At 47.0% G+C, this 25312-nt stretch overlaps 1 protein-coding gene across 1 annotated transcript; it reads left to right on the top strand.

Moving 5' to 3' along the window:
- The first annotated feature begins 12506 nt into the window (after positions 1-12506).
- On the top strand, positions 12507-16908 carry Gdf5 (growth differentiation factor 5). The gene is made up of 2 exons (XM_059259708.1): positions 12507-13468; positions 15476-16908. The coding sequence occupies exons 1-2, from the start codon at positions 12856-12858 to the stop codon at positions 16348-16350; spliced, it is 1488 nt and encodes a 495-aa protein (XP_059115691.1). The 5' UTR covers positions 12507-12855; the 3' UTR covers positions 16351-16908.
- The last annotated feature ends 8404 nt before the right edge of the window (positions 16909-25312 follow it).

Below are 25312 nucleotides of genomic sequence, written 5' to 3'. Positions count from 1 at the left end.
TTAGGGGTTTTTGGTCTTTTGGGGGACCCACGACCCAGCTCCCAAATAAATTCACTCATGGAGGCTTATTATTACTTATGAATACCTGGCCTTAGCTTGGCTTACTTTCTAGCCAGCTTTCCTTATCTTAAATTATCACGTCTACCTTTTGCCTCTGGGCTTTTCCCGTTCTCTTCTGTAAGTCTTACTCTTACTCCGTGGCTTGCTAGTTGTGTAGCTGGGTGCCTGGCCCCTAATGTCCTCCCCTTCTCTGGCTCCTCCTCGATCTCCTTGCTCCAGTTTTCTCCTCTATATATTCTCTCTGCCTGCCAGCCCCGCCTATCCTTTCTTCTGCCTTGCTATTGGCCGTTCAATTCTTTATTAGTCCATCAGGTGTTTTAGACAGGCACAGTAACACAGCTTCACAGAGTTAAACAAATGCAACATAAACAAAAGTAACACACCCTAAAATAACATTCCCCAACAGAGATGGGTAAAAGTGCAAGCCTGTGCAAGCCTGAACACCCGTGTTAGATCCCAGCAGCCTCTGGTAGAAGAAGGGAACTGACTCCCAAAAGTTGCCTTCTGACCTCTGCATATACGCCAAGGCATATGTACACCTGCACATGCATGAACACACACGCGCACACACACACAAGCTCTAATAAAATAATTTTTGAAATTGAGATTTGTTCTATGTTTCCCCATCATGATTCTGTTTCTTTTATAGTAATTCTACTTTTTATTTGCTGATTTACTATTTTCATACTTTTCCCCTATGAGATTTAAGGTTCATGAAGTTATGAGAGTGAGTTATTCTGAGTGTTTCTCTTATAGTCTGACAAGTGTCTAGTAAGTATCCATTGAACTGAATAAGTCAAATCGTCCTCGGGGTTAAAAAAGTTATAAAAACCCACGAGCAAGGGCTGGGAGTGTGGCACAGTTTAGTGTGTTTGCCTAGCATTCGTGAAGCCCTGGGTCTGGTAGAAGTAGGCATGGTGGACAGGCCAGTAACCCCAGCATTTGTGAGGTGGAGACAAGCATATCAGAAATTCAAAGTCATTCTCAGCTACATAAAGAGTTTCTAAGCCAGCCTGGACAGCATGAGACCCTGTCTCAAAAACCAAAAATTAAAACAGAAGATCTATCAGCAAACTACCTTAGGAAGTGGATGTAGGTTTTAGATTATCAAAATATACCAATAAAGGGGTCAGTGAAGTAGGAGATCAATACCAAACAGTAATCGCTGACCTTTGTAAAGGGGGAGCCGTTCATGTTCTCACTAATTTATCCATTTATCAGGCAGTTGTTTGTTTTCCTATCAGATAATAACACAGTGTTATCAACCTGTTGGAAATTCAGTGAAAATGTAATGAAGTGATACCACTGGGAACTACCTGGGCCAAAGCAGAATGTGAAGTTCCTGATGTGGAAAAGCAGGTGACATTGTCCCCTAGAGATTGTCTAGGCACACTGTGGTTACCTCGGCCTTTGGGCATCTTGCAAAGTGCAAGGAACATTCGGGACATCAAATAAAATTAAACTGGACATAGAGTCACAGTAGCCAGACTAAGGAGGAGGAAGGAGAGGAGAGAGAAAGAGAGAAATGAATGAGTTAGAGGAAAGCCGACACCAGGCCCCTCAGGTAAACTGCATGTCTTCCTTGACATCCTAAATTGAATCTCGGGGAATTTGCATTTTGTGCAGGTCCAATAGTGACCCTGCACTCACCCAACCTTGCTTCTTTCTTTCTTTCTTTTTTTTTTTTTTTTTTTGGCTTTTCAAGACAGGATTTCTCTGTGTAGCCCTGGCTGGCCTCGAACTCACAGAGATCCGCTTGCCTCTGCCTCCCAAGTGCTGAGGTTAAAGACATGCACCACCATGGGCTGGCCAAGTCTACCTTTGAATATTTATTAGCCGCTTTTGTATAAAGTCTGTTGCTATCAGGGGTCTTGCTTCACTTGCCCAGTCTTTTCTGCAATGGTGACTGTGCAAGGCTAAGGACAAGCAGCTCAGTGGCAGTGTGGCTTAGCAGGAGGGCACTCGGTTCAACCTCAGCACCACAAAGACGAAGCAAAGCATATTCATAGAAGAGCAACTGGAGTCAGCTTGTTGGAAACATCTGAGCACTGTTTATTGAGTTCTGTGGGGAATTTGTTTTCCTCTGGGGCTGGCTCAGCGGTTAAGAGTACTGGTCCAGAGGGAGTGGGTTCAATTCCCAGCACCCACATGACAGCTCACAACTATCTGTAAATCCAGTTCCAGGGGATCGGACACTCTCACACAGACATACATGCAGACAAAACACCAGACCATGTAAAATAGAAATGAATAAATCTTTAAAAAGATTGTTTTCAAATGTGCATGTGTGTGTGTGTGTGTGTGTGTGTGTGTGTGTGTGTGTGTGTGCTGGTGTGTGAGCACAGCTTTGTGCCACAGCATGGGTGTGGCGGTCAGAGGACAACCATGGGTATCAGTTCATTCTCTGTGCTCTGTGGCGGGGGTCTCTTGCTCACCACTACATAAGCCAGGCTAGCTGGCCTGCAAGCTTCTGGGGAGTCTCCTGTCGCCTCCCGCCCCCCCCCCCCCCCCGCCCCGTCTCTGCCTCTCATTTTTCTGTAGATGCTTTTGGATTACCAGTTGTGCTGCCACATCTGGCTTTATGTAAATTCTTGTTAACCAAACTACGGTCTTATGCTTGTGTGACAAGTTTGCTGTCTACTGAGCCATCTCCCCAGCCTAGGAAATCACCTTGTGCTTAAAAAAATTTTTGAGATCGAATCTCAGTATATAGCCCCGGCTGTCCTGGATCTCTGCAGACCAGGCTGGCCTCGAACTCACAGAGATCCACCTGCCTCTGCCTCCCGAGTGCTGGGATTAAAGGTGTGTGTCACCACCGCCCAGCTAATAAAGTTCTTAAACTTCTTATCTGTTACATATCAACTGGGATTCTTGGGGTTTGGAGTTTGTTTTGCTTTGCTTTATGTTTTGTTTTACTTTATTTATTTATTGACAATTTTCAGGAGTTAGTTCTCTCCTTTTATGTGGGTCCCAGGAATTGAACTCAGGATGTCAGGCTTGACAGCAAGTGCCTTTACCTGTGAGCCATCTTGTTGCTCTCTCCTGGGGTTCTTGTGGTTTTTTTTTGGTTTGGTATTTTTATGTTTGTTTCTCCTAGGGTTCTTTTTCTTCTTTTCTTTTTAATGTATACAGTATTCTGCCTGCATGTGTGCCTGTGTGCCAGAAGAGGGCACCAGATCTCATTATAGATGGTTGTGAGCCACCATGCGGGGTTGCTGGGAATTGAACTCAGGACCTCTGGAAGAGCAACCAGTGCTCTTAACCTCTGAGCTATTTCTCCAGCCTCTCTACTAGGGTTCTTATATGCAATGTGGAAGGTAGAATTTACCTCCTTGTGTATGTGTAAATTATTTATTTGTGCGCATGTGTGCAGGAATGAAAGTGTGGGCATATTGTGGTGCTTGTTTAGAGGTCGGAACACAACTTTTCTGGAGCCCATTCTCTCATTCTTGCTGAGACAGTCTCTCGTGTTTCTGCTGCGGTGCTGTGTTTTGTAGGCTGCTGGCTGGGAGCTTGTCAGTGATTCCCCTGTCTCCGCCTCCTGTCTTTCTGCTGGAGTGCTGGGATTACATACCCTAGCCGCTGCATCCAGCTTTTTGTGGGTTCCGAGGATTGAATTTAAGCCATCATGCTAAGTGTCGTGCACTTTTATCCAGGGGCCATCTCACCAGCCCGTTTGTTTTATGTGTTAGACAAAGTCTTAGTATGTGGTCCAAGCTGACCTTAAACTCATGATCCTCCTGCCTCAGCTTCCCGAGTGCTGGGATTACAGGCTTACATCACTATGCCTGATTTGGGAGATTGAATCATTAAAATCCCAGACCATACAGTGCTCCAGCTGTGCCTATCTACAGCACTCTCTGTCTCTATCCTCATGGTTGGTTCTGGGATCCCTGCTGGAGAGCCTGTCTGTGAGTCTATAAACTGACTTGCCAGGTGCCCTGATTCCAAGAGTCTGACTGGTACCATTCTCACCTCCCCAGGGAAGTTCACAGACTGGGTTGCCAGGGCTACCAGTGGTGACACGTACCCTGACCTGTACAATGGGTACCCCTCAACTAGATGTCCTCCTCCCCATTTCCCTATCTTCTTCTCTCGCATGCCACCTAGCAATCACAGACATGGCAGCTGCCAGCTCCTGCTATGGAACCTTCTCCTTTCCTCTGAGACCTATGAGAAGGGACTCCCTCACTCGGTATAGTGTACCCGAGCTTTCCTTAGAGCCCCTGCTATCGGTCCACGGTGCTGATAACTCCTCTATCGTGTCTTACTCCCAAAGGACAATCACCTCAGTGTTCTCCTTGGAAGGAGGATGGTAGGAATGGAAGGTAGGAATGGAATATCCAGCAAGGATTTGAGGTTTCTGAGCTCAAGAATGGCAAGAAGCCGAGTATGGTGGCCTTGCCATTAATCCCAGCAGTAAGGGCAGCATGATAACCTCCTGTTCAAGACCAGCTGGACTCTGAGGCCAGCCTGGGATACACAGTATCCTTTCTCAAAAGAGAAACGCTAGAAAGTTTCCAGGTCCCTAACTGTTACCTCTGAGATAAGAGCTTCGAGTGGGGGGTCGGAGGGTAGGATTTTCTGTCTTTCTTTAAGATATTGTGTCAACTATATAGACTCGTCTCCAGCTTGGGATCCTCTTGTCTCACACCACTATGCCAGGACAACTTAATTTTTTTTGTTTCTTTTTTTTAATGTGTGTGTGTGTGTGTGTGTGTGTGTGTGTGTGTGTGTGTGTGTGAGAGAGAGAGAGAGAGAGAGAGAGAGAGAGAGAGAGAGAGAGAGAGAGTCTATGTATATGTACTACCTCATGCAATGCCCTTGAAAGCCAGAAGAGGGCACCAGATCTCTTTGAGAAGTAGTTAAGAGAAGGTTGGAGCTGGGTGGAGGTGGCACACACCTTTAATCCCAGCACTCGGGAGGCAGAGACAGGTGTATCTTTGTGAGTTCAAGGCCAGCCTGGTCTATAAAGCGAGCTCCAGGACAGCCAGAGCTGTTACACAAAGAAACCCTGTCTGAAAAAAAAAAAAAAGAAAGAAAGAAAGAAAAAGAAAAAGCCCAAGAACCTAAAAACACCTGGTCCAGATGTTACAGGCATGCACCTCCATACCACACACCACACCTCTTTCTTTTTTCTTCCTTCCATCCTTCTTTCCTTTATTATTTTGCTTTTGTTTTTGAGACAGATTTTCTCTGTGTAGCCCTGACTGTCATGGTACTTGATCTGTAGACCAGGCTGGCCTTGAACTCAGAGATCCACCTGCCTCTGCCTCCTGAGTGCTGGGATTAAAGGAATATATCACCATGTTCAGCCATACTTCATTTTTAAAAGTACTTATTTTATTTATAAGTGTGTGTGTGTGGTGTGCCTGAGGAGTCAAGAAAAGGGTGTCAGCCCCTCTGGAGCTGGAGTTATAGGTACTTGTGAACCACTCATGTGGTTGCTGGGAACTGAACTCAGGGCCTTTGGGAGAACAGTACCTATTCTTTTTTGTTCTTGTTCATGTTTTTGTTTTGTTTTGTTTTTTTTGGAGACAGAGTTTCTCTGTGTAGTTTTGGTGCCTGTCCTGGAACTCACTTGGTAGTCCAGGCTGGCCTCGAACTCGCAGAGATCTACTTGGCTCTGTCTTCCCCAGTGCTGGATTAAAGGCATGCGCCACCACTGCCCGGCAGTACCTATTCTTAACCACTGAGCCATTTCTCCAGCCCCCAAAAGATTTTATTATCATCATCATCATCATCATCATCATCATCGTGGTTGTCATTGTTGTTGTCGTCGTCGTCGTATAATATTACTAAACTGAGGTACAGTGAGATTAAATAATTTGAGGGCTGGAGAGATGGCTCAGAGGTTAAGCGCACTGGCTGTTCTTCCAGAGGACCTGGTTCAATTCCCAGCAACCACATGGTGGCTCACAACCATCTGTAATGAGGTCTGGTGCCCTCTTCTGGCGTGCAGGCATATATGCAGGCGGAACACTGCATACATAATAAATAAATAAATCCTAAACAAAAAGGGCTAGAAAAATAGTTTAATTGAGATCACACAGTTGGTGAATTAAGGCTCTGGGGTTTATTTGAAGGTTGGTAGTTTCATATTTGTAATCCTATGCTTGATTCTCCAATGCACTACAAATAAAACTGAACTCACTGTTCATGGCTTACGAAGCCACACTGATAGAGTTCTGACATGTCTGCCTTGATCTCCCACGTGACTCACAGTCATCTCTACACCCGCCCTGGCTCCCTCTGCTTTGCCAACACCAGCTTTCCTTGGTTTCTCATTTGTGTTCAGCACATTCCTACCTTGGGGCCTTGGCATTTGCTGCACCCTCCATCTGGAGTGATCATCCCCCCAGACCTCAGTAGACCTCCTGGCATCTCAGTCTCTGCTGAAACACCACCCTTCAGTGAGACACTCCTTACTCAAACAGATACTATGTCAAGTGTTTTGTCTCCTACACAGCAATTGGAATTCCCTTGAACTGTGCATTTATTTGTCTCTTTCATCAGAATTTGAACACAGACTTTGGTGTCTTGTTCATTGCTATATAGCCAGTGCTCATAATTAAACAAATAATGCATGAATACTCAAGGCCAGTCAACTGGCAAGTGGCCGAGCCGGGACACAAACTGTGCTGTACTGTCCCTGAGTCCATCTCTCAGCTACTGTGCTGTGCTGGTCTGACTTGAGATCTCAGGAGGCTGAGAGAACATAAGGAATATGAAATGCCTTTGAAACTTCCTAAGTGCTTGAATAAAACAAGGGATTATATTATTCTGCAGTTCACCCTTTGCTTGTCTAGTAAGACTTGGGCTTACTGGCTTTATAAGGATGTTTTGTGAGGTGCCAATGAGATAATGGATGGGGAAATATTTAAAGAAGTTAAAGACTTTACATAGTGGAAGGGCCTGCAAAGATTATTTCCATGCCAGTGGCTTCCCAAGGCTCCCATCCTCTACCTTGGGTTTGACATTAATATTGCTGACAGGAATGGGGGAGGGAAGGAGCCACAGGGGACCCAGAGACTCTGTGTCCCAGTAATTAAACATGTCGGGACTGAAGCGTAGCCAGCAGCAGCATCTGGTTGCAATTACCAGAGGGGACCAAAGTGATTAGTCACCTTTATAGTAAGAGCCAGGCAGGAACTCTGGGCTCCTCCCTGGAGAGGGCCTTCCATCCAGATTCAGAGGAGTTTTTTTCCTTGCTCCTACCCGACTCCTGGGAGTCTCCTGGTCCTCAGACAATAGGCCCTGTCTGAGACTCCTCCAGGTCCTCCAAGTTCCAGACCATTGGGTGAGTTCTTGACTGAAAGTTAAATTCCCTAATGTCCACGCCACACCACCTTGTCATTTATGGTCACATTCTAGAGCAAGATTCCTGGTATAACATGTTGAAAAGGACCGTTGAGGTGCCTCAGTAGATAAAGATGCTTCTGCCAACCTGATGATCTGAGTTTGATCCTGGAGACCCATGTGGTAGAAGAAGAGAACCAGGGCTGGAGAGATGGCTCAGAGGTTAAGAGCACTGGCTGCTCTTCCAGAGGTCCTGAGTTCAATTCCCAGCAACCACATGGTGGCTCACAACCATCTGTAATGAGATCTAGTGCCCTCTTCTGGTCATACATGCTGTATACAAAATAAATAAATAAATCTTTAAAAAAAAAAAAAAAAAAAAAGAAGAAGAGAACCAGCCCCCCCCCCCCCCCCGTTGTCCTCTGACCTCCGTGTGCCACGATATGCAAATAGAAATAAAATTTAAGCTAGACCTTGATCCCAGTACCCAGGAGGCAGAGGCAGGTGGATCTTTGTGAGTTGGAGGCTAGCCTGGTCTACATAGTGAGTTCCAGGACAAGCCAGAGCTACATAGTTGAGATCTGCTCTAAAAAGAAAAGAAAAAAAAAGAAAGAAAGAAAAGAAAAGAAAAGAAAAGAGAGAAATAAAAATTGTAAATGTAATTTTATTGGTAAAAGGATGTTGTGGTAGTACACACCTGCAATCCCAGCATGCAGGGAGTAGAGGAAGGAGAATCAAGAGTTCAGTTTTGCCAGGTGGTGGTCAAGGCACACACCTTTAATCCCAGCACTCCGGAGGTAGAGGCAGGCTGATCTCTGAGTTTGAAGCCAGCCTGGTCTACAAAATGAGTTCCAAGACAGCCAGGGCTACAGAGAAACCATGTCTTGAAAAAAATAAAACAAAAACAATAAACAAGTGGAAAAGCAGGAACTAGACTTCAAAAGTAACTTGGGGTAGTGAGACAGCCTGGGGGATGAAGGTGCTTGCCACAAAAGTTCAATCCTGAACCCCAGGAAAGGCCAAAGGAGAAAATGGACTCCACAAAGGTGTTCGCTGACTCCCCTTATTCGTGGTGGGGCTCACTCACCCATGCATACACATACATAATAACAATAAATAAGTTTTTAAGCTGGGCTGGAGAGATGGCTCAGCAGTTAAGAGTACTTCCTGCTTTTGGAGAGTACTGAGTTCAGTTCTCAGCACTCACATCAATCCCACAATTGCCTACAACTTGAGCTCCAGGGGATTCATCGGCCTCTTCTGGCCTCCAAGGGCACCAAACACACATGTTCACACACACAGACACAGATACAATACAAAGAAATAATTTTAAAGAGTAGCTTAAACTGTTAATTTATCTGTAAAACAAAGGAAGGAGGTTAAAATGTTGTTCAGAGTGGGGCATGGTTATGAAGTAAGGTTTAACAGTAATGGAAGACAAAGGCCAGTGTCTGATGAAGAAAATGTCCTCAGAAGGGGTAGCTGTTATTAACATTGGTCAGAGTTTTTAAAAAGTACATTGTATTTTGTATGTAGGTGTGCATGTGCTCAGAGAGGTGGGGAACTCGGCCGCTTCTGAGAGTTGGTTCTGTTTTCTCCTTCTCTTTTGTGGGATCTGGGGATCAAACTCAGGTTGTCAGACTAGGTGGCGGGCACCTTTAACCCACCGACCCATCTCTCCAGCCATCTTCTCAGGTTTTTTTTTTTGTTTTGTTTTTTGAGACAGGGTTTCTCTGTGTAGCTTTGCACCTTTCCTGGAACTCACTTGGTGGTCCAGGCTGGCCTCGAACTCACAGAGATCCGCCTGGCTCTGCCTCCCGAGTGCTGGGATTAAAGGTGTGCGCCACCACCGCCCAGCCTTCTCAGGTTTTTAATAATCCATTCCACTGAATACCCACAGAGCATTTTGTGGGACAGTACTGTCATCACACCTAATCAGAGCTGCAGAGTGGTGGGAAGGCTCTCCGAGATCACATAATGTATAACTAGCAGAACCACCATGACGCAGATCCAGGTCTGTCTACAGAAGCCTCGATCTTTATCACACACCACGTATTGGATGTCTGTATCAACTCCTTCACAGCTTTATTTATTCAGTTGATAGAGCTTCGAAAATACTTAGTAGCAAGACAGCAGCTCTCCCTTTTAGGGACTCGAAGTCCAGTAGAAAAGGTAGGCTACGTTAGGGATGACGGCTTTTCAGACTTAGCAAGACAAATAGCACAGGCCTTCTCTTATGTTAGCATCTAGATTTATATAGATGGCCTGAAAGTAGAAGAGGGACCAGTGGCTACTAAGAGGATGAAGGGACCGATGAGGAGACGTGGGAACAGGAAGCTAACAGGAGTCGGGGTGGGACATGAACATCACATTATTCCCTTCATATGCAGAAATTGTATATTTAAGTGTCTAGAGATATAACAGGAGAAAAGAAAGGGTACTTGGGTGGAAGAAGGAGTCTGGGTTGTGGGAGGTGACAGGAGAGTGAATATGACCACAGTGTAATAATATGCATGCATGAAAATATCATAATGAAACCCATTACTTATTCTAATTTTAAAAAAGAAATGATAAAAAAGAAAATGCTGGTGTTTCTTTAAAAGGGCCAGTTTCAGAGTCATTCATACGACACACACTGAGAATCTGCTGTGTGCTGGGCTCTGTGCCAAGCCCTGGGAATAATTGAAAGACAAATATGGTACAGTGTAGTTATAATCTAATGGGATAGACAGATATGTACATAAATTATGATAGGCATAAGGAATTCAGTTAAACTAAAACTATGAAAAAAGCACACAGACTGGAAAACCTGACCCGTGTTGGCGATGGGGGCAGAGGCTGAGGATGAATGGATTTGAACTCAGAGCAGAAAGAAGCCCAGCAGGGGAGTGGTGGCTGTCTGGGAGCTTGGTGCTTTTCCTGGGGAGTAAGGGTTGGCTTTGTGTAGCAGTCGGCACATGGGTCAGCTCTCATTCAGGGGCAGGATTGGGACTGAGAGATCCTGGAGGCCAAGAAGTCAGTTCTAAAGGAATTAATTGTAGCAGGTAAAAGGGTGAGGAGGACAGGGACAGAGTCTGTAGGAGGAAGATGCCAGAGAGGACCGTAAAAGAAGACAAGCCAGAAGTAAAGACAAGAGGGATGGACCTGGATGACCTGAGAGGCTGTAAGGAGTCAAGCCATTCTCCAAACTCCCTGAAGTAAGCAGGTGATGCCTTGGTCCTTTGAGGTGGGCCCCTCGGAGCTATCAGTGAAGCTTGGAGTGGCTGAGTCAGTGAACCAGGAGCAACATTATGGAAAAAGAGTGCTTTCTGCTCTTGGGAAGGACAGCATTCTGCTCCCAGCACCCAAGTCAGGGTGGCTCACATCTGCCAGTCACTGCAGCTCCAGCGGACCTAATACCCTTTTCTGGTCTCCTCCAGCACTCTCTTTCTACACCTACACATAAACAAATCAAATATTTAAAAAAGAAAGAAAGAAAATGAAAAAGGACTTGCAGCCACTTAGCTTTCCAGAGCGAGGACTTTGTTTGGTGTTGTCTTGGTGAGGGCTTTGTGCGTGCTAACCATGCACTGGACTCCTGAGTTACATGCCTCGTCTCCAGCAGAGAGTTTCTAGAAACCAGCTTTAGCGTATGAATGGATCTGTTAGGTCAGCTCCAAGAGTGGAGGATTAATAAGGAAGGCTAGAGTAGGTGGTACAGTTCTGTAATCCCCCTCTGTAACCACGGAAGTGGAGGTAGGAGGATCAGGCCTTCAAGGACAGCCTCAGCTAACATTGTAAGTCCAACGCCAGCTTTTGCTACAGGAGACTCTCTCGCAAGAAAAGGAAAGGAAGAGAATTTGGACTAGGGGTGAAGCTCTGCGGCGGATAGTTTGCCTACTAAGCTCGAGGGAGGCCTGGGGTTTCATCCCCATCACCACCACATGAAGCTATTCCATGTGAAGCTCCTCCCCCTTCTCCATGACCCTGAGTAAGTTGCCTCTGGCTCTCTAACGCGGTTCTCCACAGGGAGAGTGTTTAAGTACTTTAGCAAGGCACTTTACGGAAACCCCTGAAGCTAGGTGGTGGCCCATGCCTGTAATCTCAGGGTCTGGTAGGTGTAGGATCAGGAGTTCAAGGCCAGCCTTGGGTACATGGGGAGTTTGAGGCCAGCTTGGGTTACATGAGACCTTCTTTAAAAAAGAAGAAAAGGAAGGAGAGGGGCACTCTTGAGTTGAGCAGAAATTCAGTTTTCTTCACCAGCTAATAGAAAAGCAGCCCATGAGAACTTGCTCTCCCAACCTCCTGCAGGGGTCGCTGCTGCCTCAGGCTGGAGCTCCTGCCTCTGGCCTCAGCCAATTTCTTCTAAGAAAACTGGCGGTCTTTGCCTGGATAGTGGCTGAGTACAACACCCTGGACCTGTTTTCAACCAAGGGGCTACAGGATGGCAGTGCTTAGCCAATGGCATTTGGTGGGGGTGGTATAGTGGGCACTGTTTTTTTTTTTTTTTTCTGTTTCTGGGTCACAAGTTTATTAAAATAAAAGAAACTATGGGTAAATGCTGCCATCTGTGCTGCCCCCCCAACAACACACACACACACACACACACAGACACACACACACACACCAGGTCCCAGACTAGACAGAGGGATTGAAACTGCTTTATAGACAATCCCAGGACTTGACTGAAAACTTAGCTCGTATGCTTAGTGCCTGCAGATTCTCTGCAACACACTCCTCAGCGTCTCTGTTCAGGGTGGTGGGCTGGGCTGCTGCACGAGGTGGAGGTGAAGACCCCTGAGTCTGCTCTGGGATGGGGAGGCCCCCTAAGCCTGAGTCCCGCTGTGGGGCTCTGAGCCAAGAGCCCCCGTGAGCCGTGGCCTCCAAAGGGCAGCGGTGATTTTTTTCACATAAATATATCGCACTTAAATGAATTTAGACAGCATGACATCAGAGAGTAATTAAATTGGTTTGGGTTGGAATTCCGTTTCCAATTCCTGAGTTCAGGTTTGTAAAAGATTTTTCTGAGCACCTGCAGGTTTGTGTGTGTGTGTGTGTGTGTGTGTGTGTGTGTGTGTGTGCAAGTATTTTCACTGGAAAGGATTCAAAATTAGAGGGAAAAAAAACTGGAGCGCACAGGCAGCATTACGCCATTCTTCCTTCTTGGAAAAATCCCTCAGCCTTATACAAGCCTCCTTCAAGCCCTCAGTCAGTTGTGCGGGAGAAAGGGGGCGGTCGGCTTTCTCCTTTCAAGAACGAGTTATTTTCAGCTGCTGACTGGAGACGGTGCACGTCTGGACACGGGAGCGTTTCCACTATGGGACTGGATACAGACACACGCCCGGCGGACTTCAAGACGCTCAGACTGAGGAGAAAGCCCTGCCTGCTGCCGCTACTGCTGCTGCCGCCCCCGCTGCTCCTGAAGACCCACTCCTTTCATGGTTTTTCCTGCCAAGCCAGAGACACCTTCGCTGCCGCTGCCTTTCTCCGTGGTGTCTGTCAGCGGCTGGCCAGAGGATGAGACTCCCCAAACTCCTCACTCTTTTGCTTTGGCACCTGGCTTGGCTGGACCTGGAACTCATCTGCACTGTGTTGGGTGCCCCCGACTTAGGTCAGAGACCCCCAGGGGCCAGGCCAGGGTTGGCCAAAGCAGAGGCCAAGGAGAGGCCACCCCTGGCCCGGAACATCTTTAGGCCAGGGGGTCACAGCTATGGTGGGGGGGCCACCAATGCCAGGGCAAAGGGAAGCTCTGGGCAGACACAGCCCAAGAAGGATGAACCCAGAAAGATGCCCCCCAGATCTGGTGGGCCTGAAACCAAGCCAGGACCCCCTCCCCAAACTAGGCAGGCTGCAGCACGGACTGTAACCCCAAAAGGACAGCTTCCTGGGGGCAAAGCATCCGCAAAAGCAGGATCTGCCCCCAGTTCCTTCCTGCTGAAGAAGACCAGGGAGCCTGGGACCCCTCGAGAGCCCAAGGAGCCGTTCCGCCCACCCCCCATCACACCCCATGAATACATGCTCTCGCTGTACAGGACGCTGTCCGATGCTGACAGAAAGGGACGCAACAGCAGCGTGAAGTTGGAGGCTGGCCTGGCCAACACCATCACCAGCTTTATTGACAAAGGGCAAGGTGAGGGGGTGGGGTGGCAGGGAGGGGCATTTGCACAGACCCAGGAGTTCCAAAGTCCTGGAGTGTGCAGGTGGGGGACAGTGTGTGTATCCAGCCAAGGGTGGGAGTCTGGAACTTATCTCATACATACCAAGTCCAGTACTAGGGGCACCTAGGGATCACCAAGCCCAACTTCTGCAAGGTGCAGAATGGGCACCAAAGGAGCTAAGATGTGCCAGCTGGATACTAGAATCCAAGATCCACTCTTGAGTACTGGGTCATACCTTTGCGTGGGTTGCAACGCTAACGTTTCTACGCCCTAGGTTTCCCTCAGACAGCAGACAGAAAGCAACTTTAGGTCCCTGTGGGTCTTCCACTTTACCCTCAGAGAGGGGGCCAAGGGGTAGGATCTGTGAATACCGAAAGCGTGTCATCTTGGAGTCACAGCGGACCCAGGGTCTAACTCACACTGTAACCCTAGAAAGCGCCTTTCCCCTGGGTATGTTTTCCTGTATGTATGCTACACGGGCATTGGACTGGGTGATGTCCGAGCGCTTCAAACGTGAACGCCTCTCGTCCTATCCTAATACACGCCGTTTTCATCAGTACCTGGGAGAATACTTGCTTGCTTCTCGGGAGGTCTGCCCACCTAGTGTTACTGGCTCAACTCTTCCTCTGACATGCTGTGTGTTCTCAGCAAATCCCTTCCTTTCTCAGAGCCTCAGGTTCGCCACAGTGCGGAGCTAGCTGGGCCGCTGGCAGCTGGCGAGGTGTCTTGAAGTTCACAGGCTCTGGTTCTGAGTCTTGGGACTTTGGCTGGCAGGGTGGGGGAGGGGCCAGAGAGTGGGAGAGGCTCCTCATTAGAGCCGGTCTGCAGGGGAATGACAGGGGGTGGGGGAGGTACAGAGGCAGCAGGTCTGGCAGAGGTGGGGGAGGTGGCCTGGCTGCCTGCCCAGCCAGGGAAAGCTGTGACCCCTCTAGGGCTCATAAAATAAGTCCTTGTGTCCCCCCAGCACTAAGGGAGCTTGGGGAGGGGGAGATGGAGAGTTTAAAGGCCTAATTAGTTACCTTCTAGAGCAATATTTGAATATTCCCTAATGGCATGTTGGCGTTTAGGAAGGAGGGCATGCTGATTCAGAGATACCACTGAGTTTCACACACACACACACACACACACACACACACACACACACAGAGAGAGAGAGAGAGAGAGAGAACCTTATATTTTACACATATGGTTAATGAATCACATACATGCACACACACACACACAGCATCATTTTTCAAGTATTCATAGAAGCTCAACTGTACTTACATATGCCAATAGCATATATATTACCTTATACTCAACCATGAACTCAATTGCACATACACACACTCACACACACACACACACACACACACAAACTGGAACACTCATGTACACAAAATTGTTAGACTGGGAACTAGGGAAGTTGAATTACAGACTTGCTTTGTTATTAATTTGCTGTATTACCTAAATCATTTACTGCCCAACTCTGTGCCTTGCCCGAAACAAGAACGCTGAGATCCTTAAGGCGGAAGAAGCTCAGAAAGGAGTATTAAAGTTCTGGGTTACGGTTCTATTTCTGTTTTCCCCTAGCTAGATGACAGGGAATGAATCCCCGAATTTACTCTGGGCTTGTTTCCTCCTCTGGAAAAGTGGGTAATTTAAACGCACATACCACCTGTGTTACATATGGGAGGTAATCATGCTGGACCATGGATGGGGTGTCCATGGTTGTCCATGGAACACTAGAAGGCAGTTATAAGGCTGATGTACATATCCTCAACACGAGCCGCGGGAGCACTCAGATCCTACGAAGTGGCACACCTACCTTCATTTGGAAAAGGGATCTTGGTGGTTTGGGTGTTGGCTTCCTCCATAGTGGGGAAAAGGTTAGAGAAATCTCTTTTGAGTGGGAGAGAGCTGGGTCCTCCCTGGAGGCCCAGAGGTGGCAGGCTGCAGTGGTAAGGTGACAGGAATTGACGTCTGGCTATTTTCTCCAGATGACCGAGGCCCTGTTGTCAGGAAGCAGAGGTACGTGTTTGACATCAGTGCTCTGGAGAAGGATGGGCTGTTGGGGGCTGAACTGCGGATCTTGCGGAAGAAGCCCTTGGACATGGCCAAGCCAGCCGTCCCCAGTAGCGGGCGGGCTGCCCAGCTGAAGCTGTCCAGCTGCCCCAGCGGTCGGCAGCCGGCAGCCTTGCTGGATGTGCGCTCCGTGCCAGGCCTGGATGGGTCTGGCTGGGAGGTGTTCGACATCTGGAAACTCTTCCGAAATTTTAAGAACTCAGCGCAGCTGTGCCTGGAGCTGGAGGCCTGGGAACGGGGCCGGGCTGTGGACCTCCGCGGCCTGGGCTTTGAACGCGCTGCCCGACAGGTCCACGAGAAGGCCCTGTTCCTGGTGTTTGGTCGTACTAAGAAACGGGACCTGTTCTTTAACGAGATCAAGGCCCGCTCTGGCCAGGATGACAAGACTGTGTATGAATACCTGTTCAGCCAGCGGCGGAAACGGCGGGCCCCACTGGCCAATCGCCAGGGCAAGCGACCCAGCAAGAACCTCAAGGCTCGCTGCAGTCGCAAGGCTTTGCATGTCAACTTCAAGGACATGGGCTGGGACGACTGGATCATTGCACCCCTTGAGTATGAAGCCTTCCACTGCGAAGGACTATGCGAGTTCCCCTTGCGCTCCCACTTGGAGCCCACAAACCATGCAGTCATCCAGACCCTGATGAATTCTATGGACCCTGAATCCACACCACCCACCTGTTGTGTGCCCACACGGCTGAGCCCCATTAGCATCCTCTTCATTGACTCTGCCAACAACGTGGTGTACAAACAGTACGAGGACATGGTCGTGGAATCTTGTGGCTGCAGGTAGCAGCACTGGCCCTCTGTCTTCCAGGCTGGCACATCCAGAGAGAACCCCTCCACACGCTCCTGGAATCACAGAGGGGTTGGGAAGCGGCGGCCGGAAGTATCCCGACAGCCTGCAGGAAAGGAGAGTTCAGCAGGCATACTCTCTGGGTGTGATCTGGAATAATGAGTCCCCCATCTGAAGGTCCCTGCCCTTCCGCTCCTCCGACAGGCAGCGATAGGCCCAAAGAACAGACTCTTGAGTGGGACTGAGACCCAGGAGAGGAGTTCCTGAATGAGACTCAGTCCACCGCCTCTCCTGCCCGGGGCTTCCTCATTTTCAGACTCTCCGCAGGAGCTGGTGCTATCCTAAGTACTTCATGGGACAGCCACAGTGCCATCCCCTCTTTGAGTCACCTTTGTGCCTGGTGACTTTCCACCCCTAGGGCAGATGAGATGCCCATAGCCTGGGCTGGTTGAGAAGGGGAAAGGACTTGGGTAGGGGGTGAAGAGTATGAGCCCATTAGACTGTTAGAGTAAAATGTACATTGATGAGATAAAAAGCTGAATCTTCAGGCCTAAAGTTGTGGCAGATTTCTTGTTTACTCCAGGGGACCTAGACCCCTTAAAGAATTGCTGACCCTGAGAGAGAAGGTAGGTTGCTTCAGGTATAAACTGTTTCTCAGGCTTGGACCCCACCCCCACTCCTGGGAACTGAAGCAGAAAGGCAGTCAGGGCCAGTGCTCACCTCTAACCCCATTCCCGATCCTTCCAAAGGCCTATTGGTCCCCAGCTCCTTCTGCTCCATTGGGGCCTAGCAAAGAGCTAGAGTTTTACATTCCTTAATTTAGTTCATTGTCTCCAAAATGAAGCCTTAAGAGAGGGGAGGGGGCTTGATTTCCTTTCAAATCATCTCCACTTCCTTCCTCAGCGTCTGCCCAATCTCGAGTCCCCCACTCTTCCATAATCATAGAGTTGACTGAGCCTCACTGAAGGGGCCATCTGCTTTTTTCCACCGAGGAATCTGGGATGCCAAGGGTCTCTTCATCCCCATGGCACCTCATTTCTGCCACTGACCATTGATCTGGCATGATATGGCCTGGGACCCCATGGCTGCTGTGTGATCACAGCACCTCACTGTCCACTCAGCTCCAGAGTCAGAAGTGGAGTCCTCTCTTTACATTTCACATTATATAAGTACATAATTACACACGAATCACCCATCTCCCTGCTGACTTCAGACAGACAGAAAATGCCAGGCGCGGGGAGGGGAAAAAAAAAATGCCAGGCGCATCCTCACAGTGTTTCCTGATTGGAACTTGGCCCACAGTAAATGCTCACTTCCTTTTCTTCTAGAATCTTTGGGGAGGTATGGGACATGAACTTTTGGAGAAGACAGTCCTCTGGTGGGGAAATTTAGGCACCTGGATCCCAGAGTGGAGCTCAAGGCCAGATTCTACCTGGCTAAGGAGAGACACAAGAACCAGGAGAAGTCCAACTCTCTGGTTCTTACCCAGAGGGCCTCAAAATTTTCCCCACCTCTCTCCAGCTGGGTCTTTGATTCCCAGGGCTCCCAGCCAAAGCTGTCTCAAGAGTAGGGATCCCTGCCCAACAATGGGCAGGTCTTGTGTCCTTCCCCTTTGGGTTGTCAGAACCTGAAGCAAGAGCCCAGGGCAGGAGGCAACCTCCTTTTGAGCTACCTCCTTGGTTTGGAGGCCATTACCTGTCCCAGAGGGGCCAGACTGAGTCTGGAACTGAGTTCTCTCTGGCGTGGCTTCGTTGTGTTTGGCTAGTAGTGAGCCTGGGAGCTCTGGAAGTAAACAAAAGAGCTGCCACAGCAGACAGAGGCCGGGTGTGTGAGTGGAGAAGGAGCCCAGAGGAAGGTGCTGGTGAGGCCAAGGAGGCAGCTATGGATACAGAGAGAGCAGTGTAGGAGCAAGCCGGCTAGAGACCCACAGGCAGAGTGACAGCACCCAGGGGTCACAGGTGGCATTGGCTGCCCCGAGGACTTATTTCCTGGGTTGGGTATCTCTTGTTTCTTGGAAAGTTCTTCTTGCCTTAGTGCCAGTGGAGGATCACCTGAGCCACAGAGCTCTTCCTGTTGAAGGGCTAGGCTTTGAGTGAATGGTCATAGCTCTGGCTAGACAGCCCTGAAGCTTTCTTTCCCACCCCAGCCTGCCCTGGAGCTCTTTTTCTCAAAGGAACAACCCAGACTTTACAGCCCCTTCATCCAACTCTAGGGATCCAATCTGACCACCGGGAGTGGTAACAGACCTTCCACCCCAACCTTCAGATCAGGGCAATGGCCTCTTTGGAGAACTCTCCTCCCCAGCACCACGGCTGGCCACAGTCATAGGAAGTTGCATACTTACATACTACATTCTTGCTCAAAGAGTAGAGAACTTTTTGGGGCTTTGGAGATGACTCATTGGTAATGTACTTAGCACACAAGCGTGAGGACCTGAGTTTTGATCCCCAGCACCCACATAAACATCAGAGTACAGCAGTTCCTGACCGTGATCCCAGTGCTGGTGAGGGAGAGCTCGGCAGATCCCTGGAGCTTGCTGGGCGGCCGGCCTAGCTGAATCTTTGAGTTCCAGGTTCAGTGAGAGAGACCCTGTCTCAAAACATAAGGTGGAGGAGAGAGACAGAGGAAGACACCAGCCATCAACCTGTGGCCTCTACATGAATACACACAACACACATGTGCCCACAGTACATGTGTATGTTTGCACTTGGATGCTCATGTGCACACAAAGACATATCCCTCCAACACACACACACAAACAACCCAGGGTTTCTATTCTTTTCCATAGTTCACACTCTCCTCTCCAGAGTCCCCAGCTCTGAAGGGTTTAAAGGCTGTGTAGTTTCAGACTTCAGTTTTGTCTTCTGTCAGTTATAGGCCTTGGGGGCTGCAGAAAGAGCTCAGCCGTTTAGAGTGCTTGCTGCCCTTGCAGAGGTTCAGTTCCCAGCACCCACGTCAGGTGGTAACAAGCACCTGTGATTCCAGCTCCAGGGCATCTGAACCCCTCTTCTGGCTTCTGTGGATACCCGTACACATATGTGAATACATATATATGAGTGTGCATGCACACACACATACATATAAACAAAAATAAATCTTAAGAAAAAGTTAGAGCCTTGAACAAGAAGTAAGTACTGTCATGTGGCCAGGCTGCCCTACGACTCACCATGTACCCGAGGCTAGTCCTCAGCCTTTTGGGACTGAGGTGTGTACCACTTGGTTCAGCTCAGTTCCTCATTTGAGACAGAAGGGAAGTAAATGAAGGACAGAAGGAAATAAAAAAGAACAGCCGCGGCGGTGGTGGTGGCGGTGGCGGCGGCGGGGGAAACAACATATGAATTACCTATTTCATAAAGCGAACTGAGAGATTTCAAAAGACACTCAACCTAGTAGAGTGAGTGGTACAAAGAAGGCACTCAGCAGACATTAGCTATTGTCACTACTGTGCCTCAGATTGTCCTAAGAATAGGCAATGTGAGGACTATTTGTGTGTGTGTGTGTGTGTGTGTGTGTGTGTGTGTTCCTCACAGTGTAGCACTGGCTGTCCTGGAACACTCAGTGTAGACCAGGCTGGCCTTGAGCTCACTGAGATCCACCTGTCTCTGCCTCCCTAGTACTAGGATTAAAGGTGTGCGCTACCATGTCTGGCTCCTAAGACTTCTGTTGTTTTTTACTCACAGGAGTGGCAGAGTGGCAACCACAAGTCTCCTGCAGATCTCCTCATTCTTATACCCACTCTCTGGGCCCCTGAGTCCACTGACCCCTGTCTTGGCTAGCAATGGAGTCACCTCCCTGGCTTGGCTCCCTGGCCCCAAAACCATCTCCTTAGGGACACACCATGCTGTTAGCTCCTTGGGAAAAATAGCAGAGCAGAGTTTAGGGCAGGAAACATGAGAGGCCCAGAGGGAAGGAAAGAGGGAGGCTTCCAGCACTCTGCTCCTCATTGCTGGGCCCCGTCCACATCCTGTGTCCCAGGGTCACAACAGGAGGAGCAACTTGTCCAGGGCTGGGACACACAACCTTGGGAAGCCTTACAGCTTTCATTCTGACTCGACTGGCCCTCTTGATTTGAGCGCACATGTGAGGAAGCGCAGTAGGGAGAAGCCAGTCACACAGGTGGGAACTGCGGAGTTCCAGCCCTGCTTCTACCACTTTCCAGCTAAGTGGCCTCAGTTTCCTTGTCTGTAAAAAATGGATAATATGCTGGCCAGTGGTGGCACATGCCTTTAATCCTAGCACTCAGGAGTCAGAGCCAGACAGATCTCTGTGAGTTCGAGGCCAGCCTGGTCTACAGAGCGAGATCTAGGACAGGCACCAAAACTGCACAGAGAAACCCTGTCTCCAAAAAACAACAACAACAACAAAAAGATAATATAAAAGTTATAAATCTGGGGCTTGAGAGATGGCTCAGCTGTTAAAAGCATTTGCTGTTCTTGCAGAAGGCCTGTTTGTCTCCCAGTACCCACATAGCAGCTCACAACCATCTGTAACTCCAGTTCCAGAGAATCCAGTATACTTTTCTGGTCTCTGTAGACACCATCCATACATGTGCTGCACATACCTACACATGGGGAAACACTCATACACATGAAATAAAAATATATAAATCATTGGGCAATAGTGCCACATGCCTTTAATCCCAGTACTCAAGAGGCAGAGGCAGGCAGATCTCTGTGCGTTCGAGGCCAGCCTTGTCTACAGAGTGAGTTCCAGGACGGCCAGGGCTGTTACACAGAGAAGCTCTATCTTGAACATATATATATGTGTGTGTGTGTGTGTGTGTGTGTGTGTGTGTGTGTGTGTGTATCTTGTGTGTGTATACATATATAATATATATATGTCTTGTACAATTATAAATCCTTAGATTCCGTATATGAGGGCATTCATTCACTTTACCAATGAATGAATCTTTGATCTAGTCATTCATTGATTGATTAATGAATAATCACTGAAGGTCTAGTCAGGCACAGACACTGCACTGAATGTCAGGATAAGGATAGTCAGAAATACTGCACATGTTTACCAAAGGCTTGCCATGTGCCAGATTTTTGTACTTAGCACTCTAGGGGAAGTTTCATATTTATAATGTTCTTAAGGTTCATGCATAAATGGAAAAGAAAATGAAAAACCTAACGCGTGTTGGGATAAGGAAGGCTGGATGAGCGCAGACAAAATAGAACAGGAAGAAAAACCCTACCCATTTAAATCCATGAAACCAACTCCATAAGTAAGTATGGGATATGAAAAATGTGGTTTCACCAACTTCGGATTGGAAGAGTATGATATTGTAGGTGGCTGTGAAGCCCATGGAGCTAATGGAATGTAATATGGCTGCCTGAACGCTACAACAAGTGTAGTTCAAGAGCTTTAGGACTGGGACAACAGCTCATAATTCAGAGGTATATAGCCTTGCCTAGCATGTACAAGACTCTGGGACTGAACCCTAACCCTGCAAGAAGAAAGTAAGAAATAAAAGTGGACAAAAGTGCTCATTACGTGAGTATGTCACCCTACCTGGCTTTGTTTTAGACATTTTTCTGACTTTTTTTGGAGACAGGGTCTCACTGTGTACCTTCGGCTGACCTGGAACTCACTATATAGATCAGGAGGTCTTCAAATTCACAGATATCTGCTTGCTTCTATGTTGTGAGATATTTTGATCACATTCTGACAATAAAGTTAGCTTTGAATCAGAGGGTGGAGCTAGCTACCAGCTGACCAAAATTAATCATAGAGGTTTTGGAGGACTGAGGACAGATAGAGAGATAGGAAGTAGTAGGGCAAGGTTTGGAGAGGATCTCAGTCTTTTGGGATGGAGGAACAGAAGAGATAGGAGGTCACTGGTTGCTTCTCCTCCACTTCTCTGATCATTCAGGTTCTTAACCAGATATCTGACTCCAGATTTTTTATTGATAAAGAATAATTAGATAAATGCAACATCTGGTATCCAACATGGGGCTCAAACCCATGACCCTGAGATTAAGAGTCTCATGCTCTACTTACTGAGCTACCTAACCTTTCTTTTTAATTAGACAAAAAGGGGGAAATACTGTAGCATAACCCTTTTGTATACTGTGAATATGTGTTGCTCTCATTGGTTTAAATAAAGGGCTAATTGGCAAATAGCTAGGCAGGAAGAGGTTAGGTGGGAGAGCCAGACTGAGAGAATGTTGGAAAGAAGAAGGGCAGAGTAGCCAGGAGATGTGGGGAGAAGATGAACATGCCATGCTGAAAAAGGTATACCACATGTTAGAACATAGATAAGAAATATGGATTAGCCTGGTGGTGGTGGCGCACACCTTTAATCCCAGAACTCAGGAGGCAGAGCCAGGTGGATCTCTGTGAGTTTGAGGCCAGCCTGGTCTACAGAGTGAGATCCAGGACAGGAACCAAAACAACACAGAGAAAAAAACCAAAAAAAAAAAAAAAAAAAAAAGAAAGAAAGAAAGAAAGAAAGAAATATGGATTAATTTAAGATGTAAGAGCTAGTTAGTAACAAGCCTAAGCTATCAGCCAAGCATTTATAATTAATAAGAAGTCTCCATGTAGTTAACTTGGGAGCTGGTTGGCTGGACAGAGCTAAACTGGCAGAAGACAGAATATTTCATCTACACTTCTGCCTCCTCCTGAGTGCTGGGATTAAAGGTATGTACCATTATGCCTGGCTGATTTTCTAACTTCTTGATCTAAGCCATTACAGGATGAACAGAGGAGGATGTGGTAGTGAGAAGTCTAGAAATAATGTCTTAAGATATTTAGCTGAAGAAACTAGAGCTATAATGTAATCAGACGTTTCCCATCCTGACTGCCCAGTCCCAAATAAACATGCAGAGGCTTATATATGAATATAAATACTTGGCCAATAGCTCAGGCTTATTATTAACTAGCTCTTACATTTCAATTAACCCATTTCTATTAATCTATGTATTGCCACGTGGCTTGTGGCTTTACTTGTCCTCTAGCATCTTACTTCCCCAGTGGCTGGCTGGTATTTGTCCTGGCTCCCTTCTCCTTCTTCCCATCATTTTCAGTGTGGCTTTCCCACCTAACTTCCTGCTCAGCTACCAGCATATCAGGTTTTTATTAACCAATGAGAGTAATACATATTCATAGTGTAGAAAAGGATTGTTCAGCGTTTTCCCTTTTTTGTGTAATTAAAAGGAAAGGTTTTAGCCTTAATATAGTAAAACTATATATGACAAAAAGTTATTGAGCAAGAATTACAGTAACAATATCCAATCCATTTACATTTGGCAAAATTAGAGAAAATACTTAATTATCTATATTATCTTGGTGAGTCTAAAGTTTGGTATCTAATTTACTTTTTTTTTCAAACATTTATTTATTTATTTATTATGTACACAATGTTCTGCCTGCACACCAGAAGAAGGCACCAGATCTCATTACAGATGGTTGTGAGCCACCATGTGGTTGCTGGGTATTGAACTCAGGACCTCTGGAAGAACAGCCAGTGCTCTTAACCTCTGAGCCATCTCTCCAGCCCCCTAATTTACTTTCTATCATAACTAAGGAAAACTATAATTATAACTATTTAGTCTTCAACTCCATCAAAGACCCCAGAAGGATGAAATGTTACCTAATGACAGGGACATCAGGCTGCCTGGACAGTCACCCCAAGTTCCTCTGTAATGTTGGGGCATCCAGCTCTGGCCTACAGGCCTAGCGTATCTGACAGACTTTCCTATGAAGCAGGGAATTTTGAAGGACTGTTTTACCTTGTCTTGACAAAGTTTGGCAGTCGCCTTTCTTGCGTACTGTTGGTCCAGTCTGGACAGTAACTGTCAGCAGCTGAGGCAAGGGCAGTTTCTTTGCCTACATGGCTAGCTTTTGCCATAAAGAAAACTAACTCCATATGGAGTTTCTTCAGTGCCCTCATCCTTTTTGAAGTAATTGGTACTGCCAGGAGCAGATGTGTTTCACTGTCAAGAAAAGTCTAAGTTATTAAAATATTTTAAATGCCATATTCTGCAGGTCTGTGAAGTGTTTGATGATTGCCTATCTATCTGAAGTATATCTCTGTGTGACCTTGAAAACATACCTAACATGACTATAAGTTTGCTATTATAGATGACTATTAATCTGTATTTCTTAATTATATATTACCTTTTTAAATGAGCTGTATGAGCACGATATCCTAAACAAGAGTAGAAATATACATGCAACATAACAGAAATAACTTTAAATTTGTATCAAAAGCTAAAATCCATAGCAATATAAAATATCCTGAGATGAATAGCTGTTTTTTGGATTAAAGTAAATTCAATAATCTATCCTTTTATCTTATTTCTATATCCCCCTTTTTCTTTTTAGAACGAGATCCCTGAATCTAATCTCCTTTGTTCAGCTTTTTTTCCTGACTATTACCAATAACAACTTGTAACCAACCCCCCTAAACAATGACAAACATTTATAACCAATATTTTGGAAATGTGGGCATAGTTTTCTAGACTACTTCCTGCTGATTGGGGGCACTGGTAATCTTTGGGGGACCCTGAGTTCTGGGATTACAGATGAGTGACAGTCATACCTGGCTCCAATATATATAAACACACACACATACATATGTTTAAATTTTCATTATTTTAAACTCTGTGTGTGTGTGTGTGTGTATATGTGCTTGTGCTCATGTGCATGTGTGCACATGTATGCATACAGGTGCCCATGGAAACCAGAAGCATCAAATCTCCTTGGATCTGGAGTTGCAAGTGACTGAGCCACTCCATGTGTATGTTGGGAGTAGAACTTGGTGCTTCAGAAAAGCAGTATTCACTCTTAAACACTGGGCCATCTCTCTAGCTCCAACAGTAGTTTATTATTACTACTACCATTAATTTTTTAGAGAGAATCTCACTATATAGTCATGGCTATCCTGGAACTCTCTGTGTAGACTAGGCTGGCCTCTGCCTGCCAAATGCTGAGATTAACGGCATGTACCATC

This window comes from Peromyscus eremicus, chromosome 4, assembly GCF_949786415.1.
Source record: "Peromyscus eremicus chromosome 4, PerEre_H2_v1, whole genome shotgun sequence".
Classification (NCBI taxonomy): Eukaryota; Metazoa; Chordata; class Mammalia; order Rodentia; family Cricetidae; genus Peromyscus; species Peromyscus eremicus.
The sequence above is the reverse complement of the archived record's forward strand: the minus strand, read 5'-3'. Positions and strand labels throughout refer to the sequence as shown.

Bases quoted from the DNA above. Each gene is read 5' to 3' on its own strand.
- Gdf5 (XM_059259708.1), top strand. From the start codon at position 12,856: ATGAGACTCCCCAAACTCCTCACTCTTTTGCTTTGGCACCTGGCTTGG. The intron at 13,469-15,475 runs GTGAGGGGGTGG...TATTTTCTCCAG, and splicing joins CTTTATTGACAAAGGGCAAG to ATGACCGAGGCCCTGTTGTC.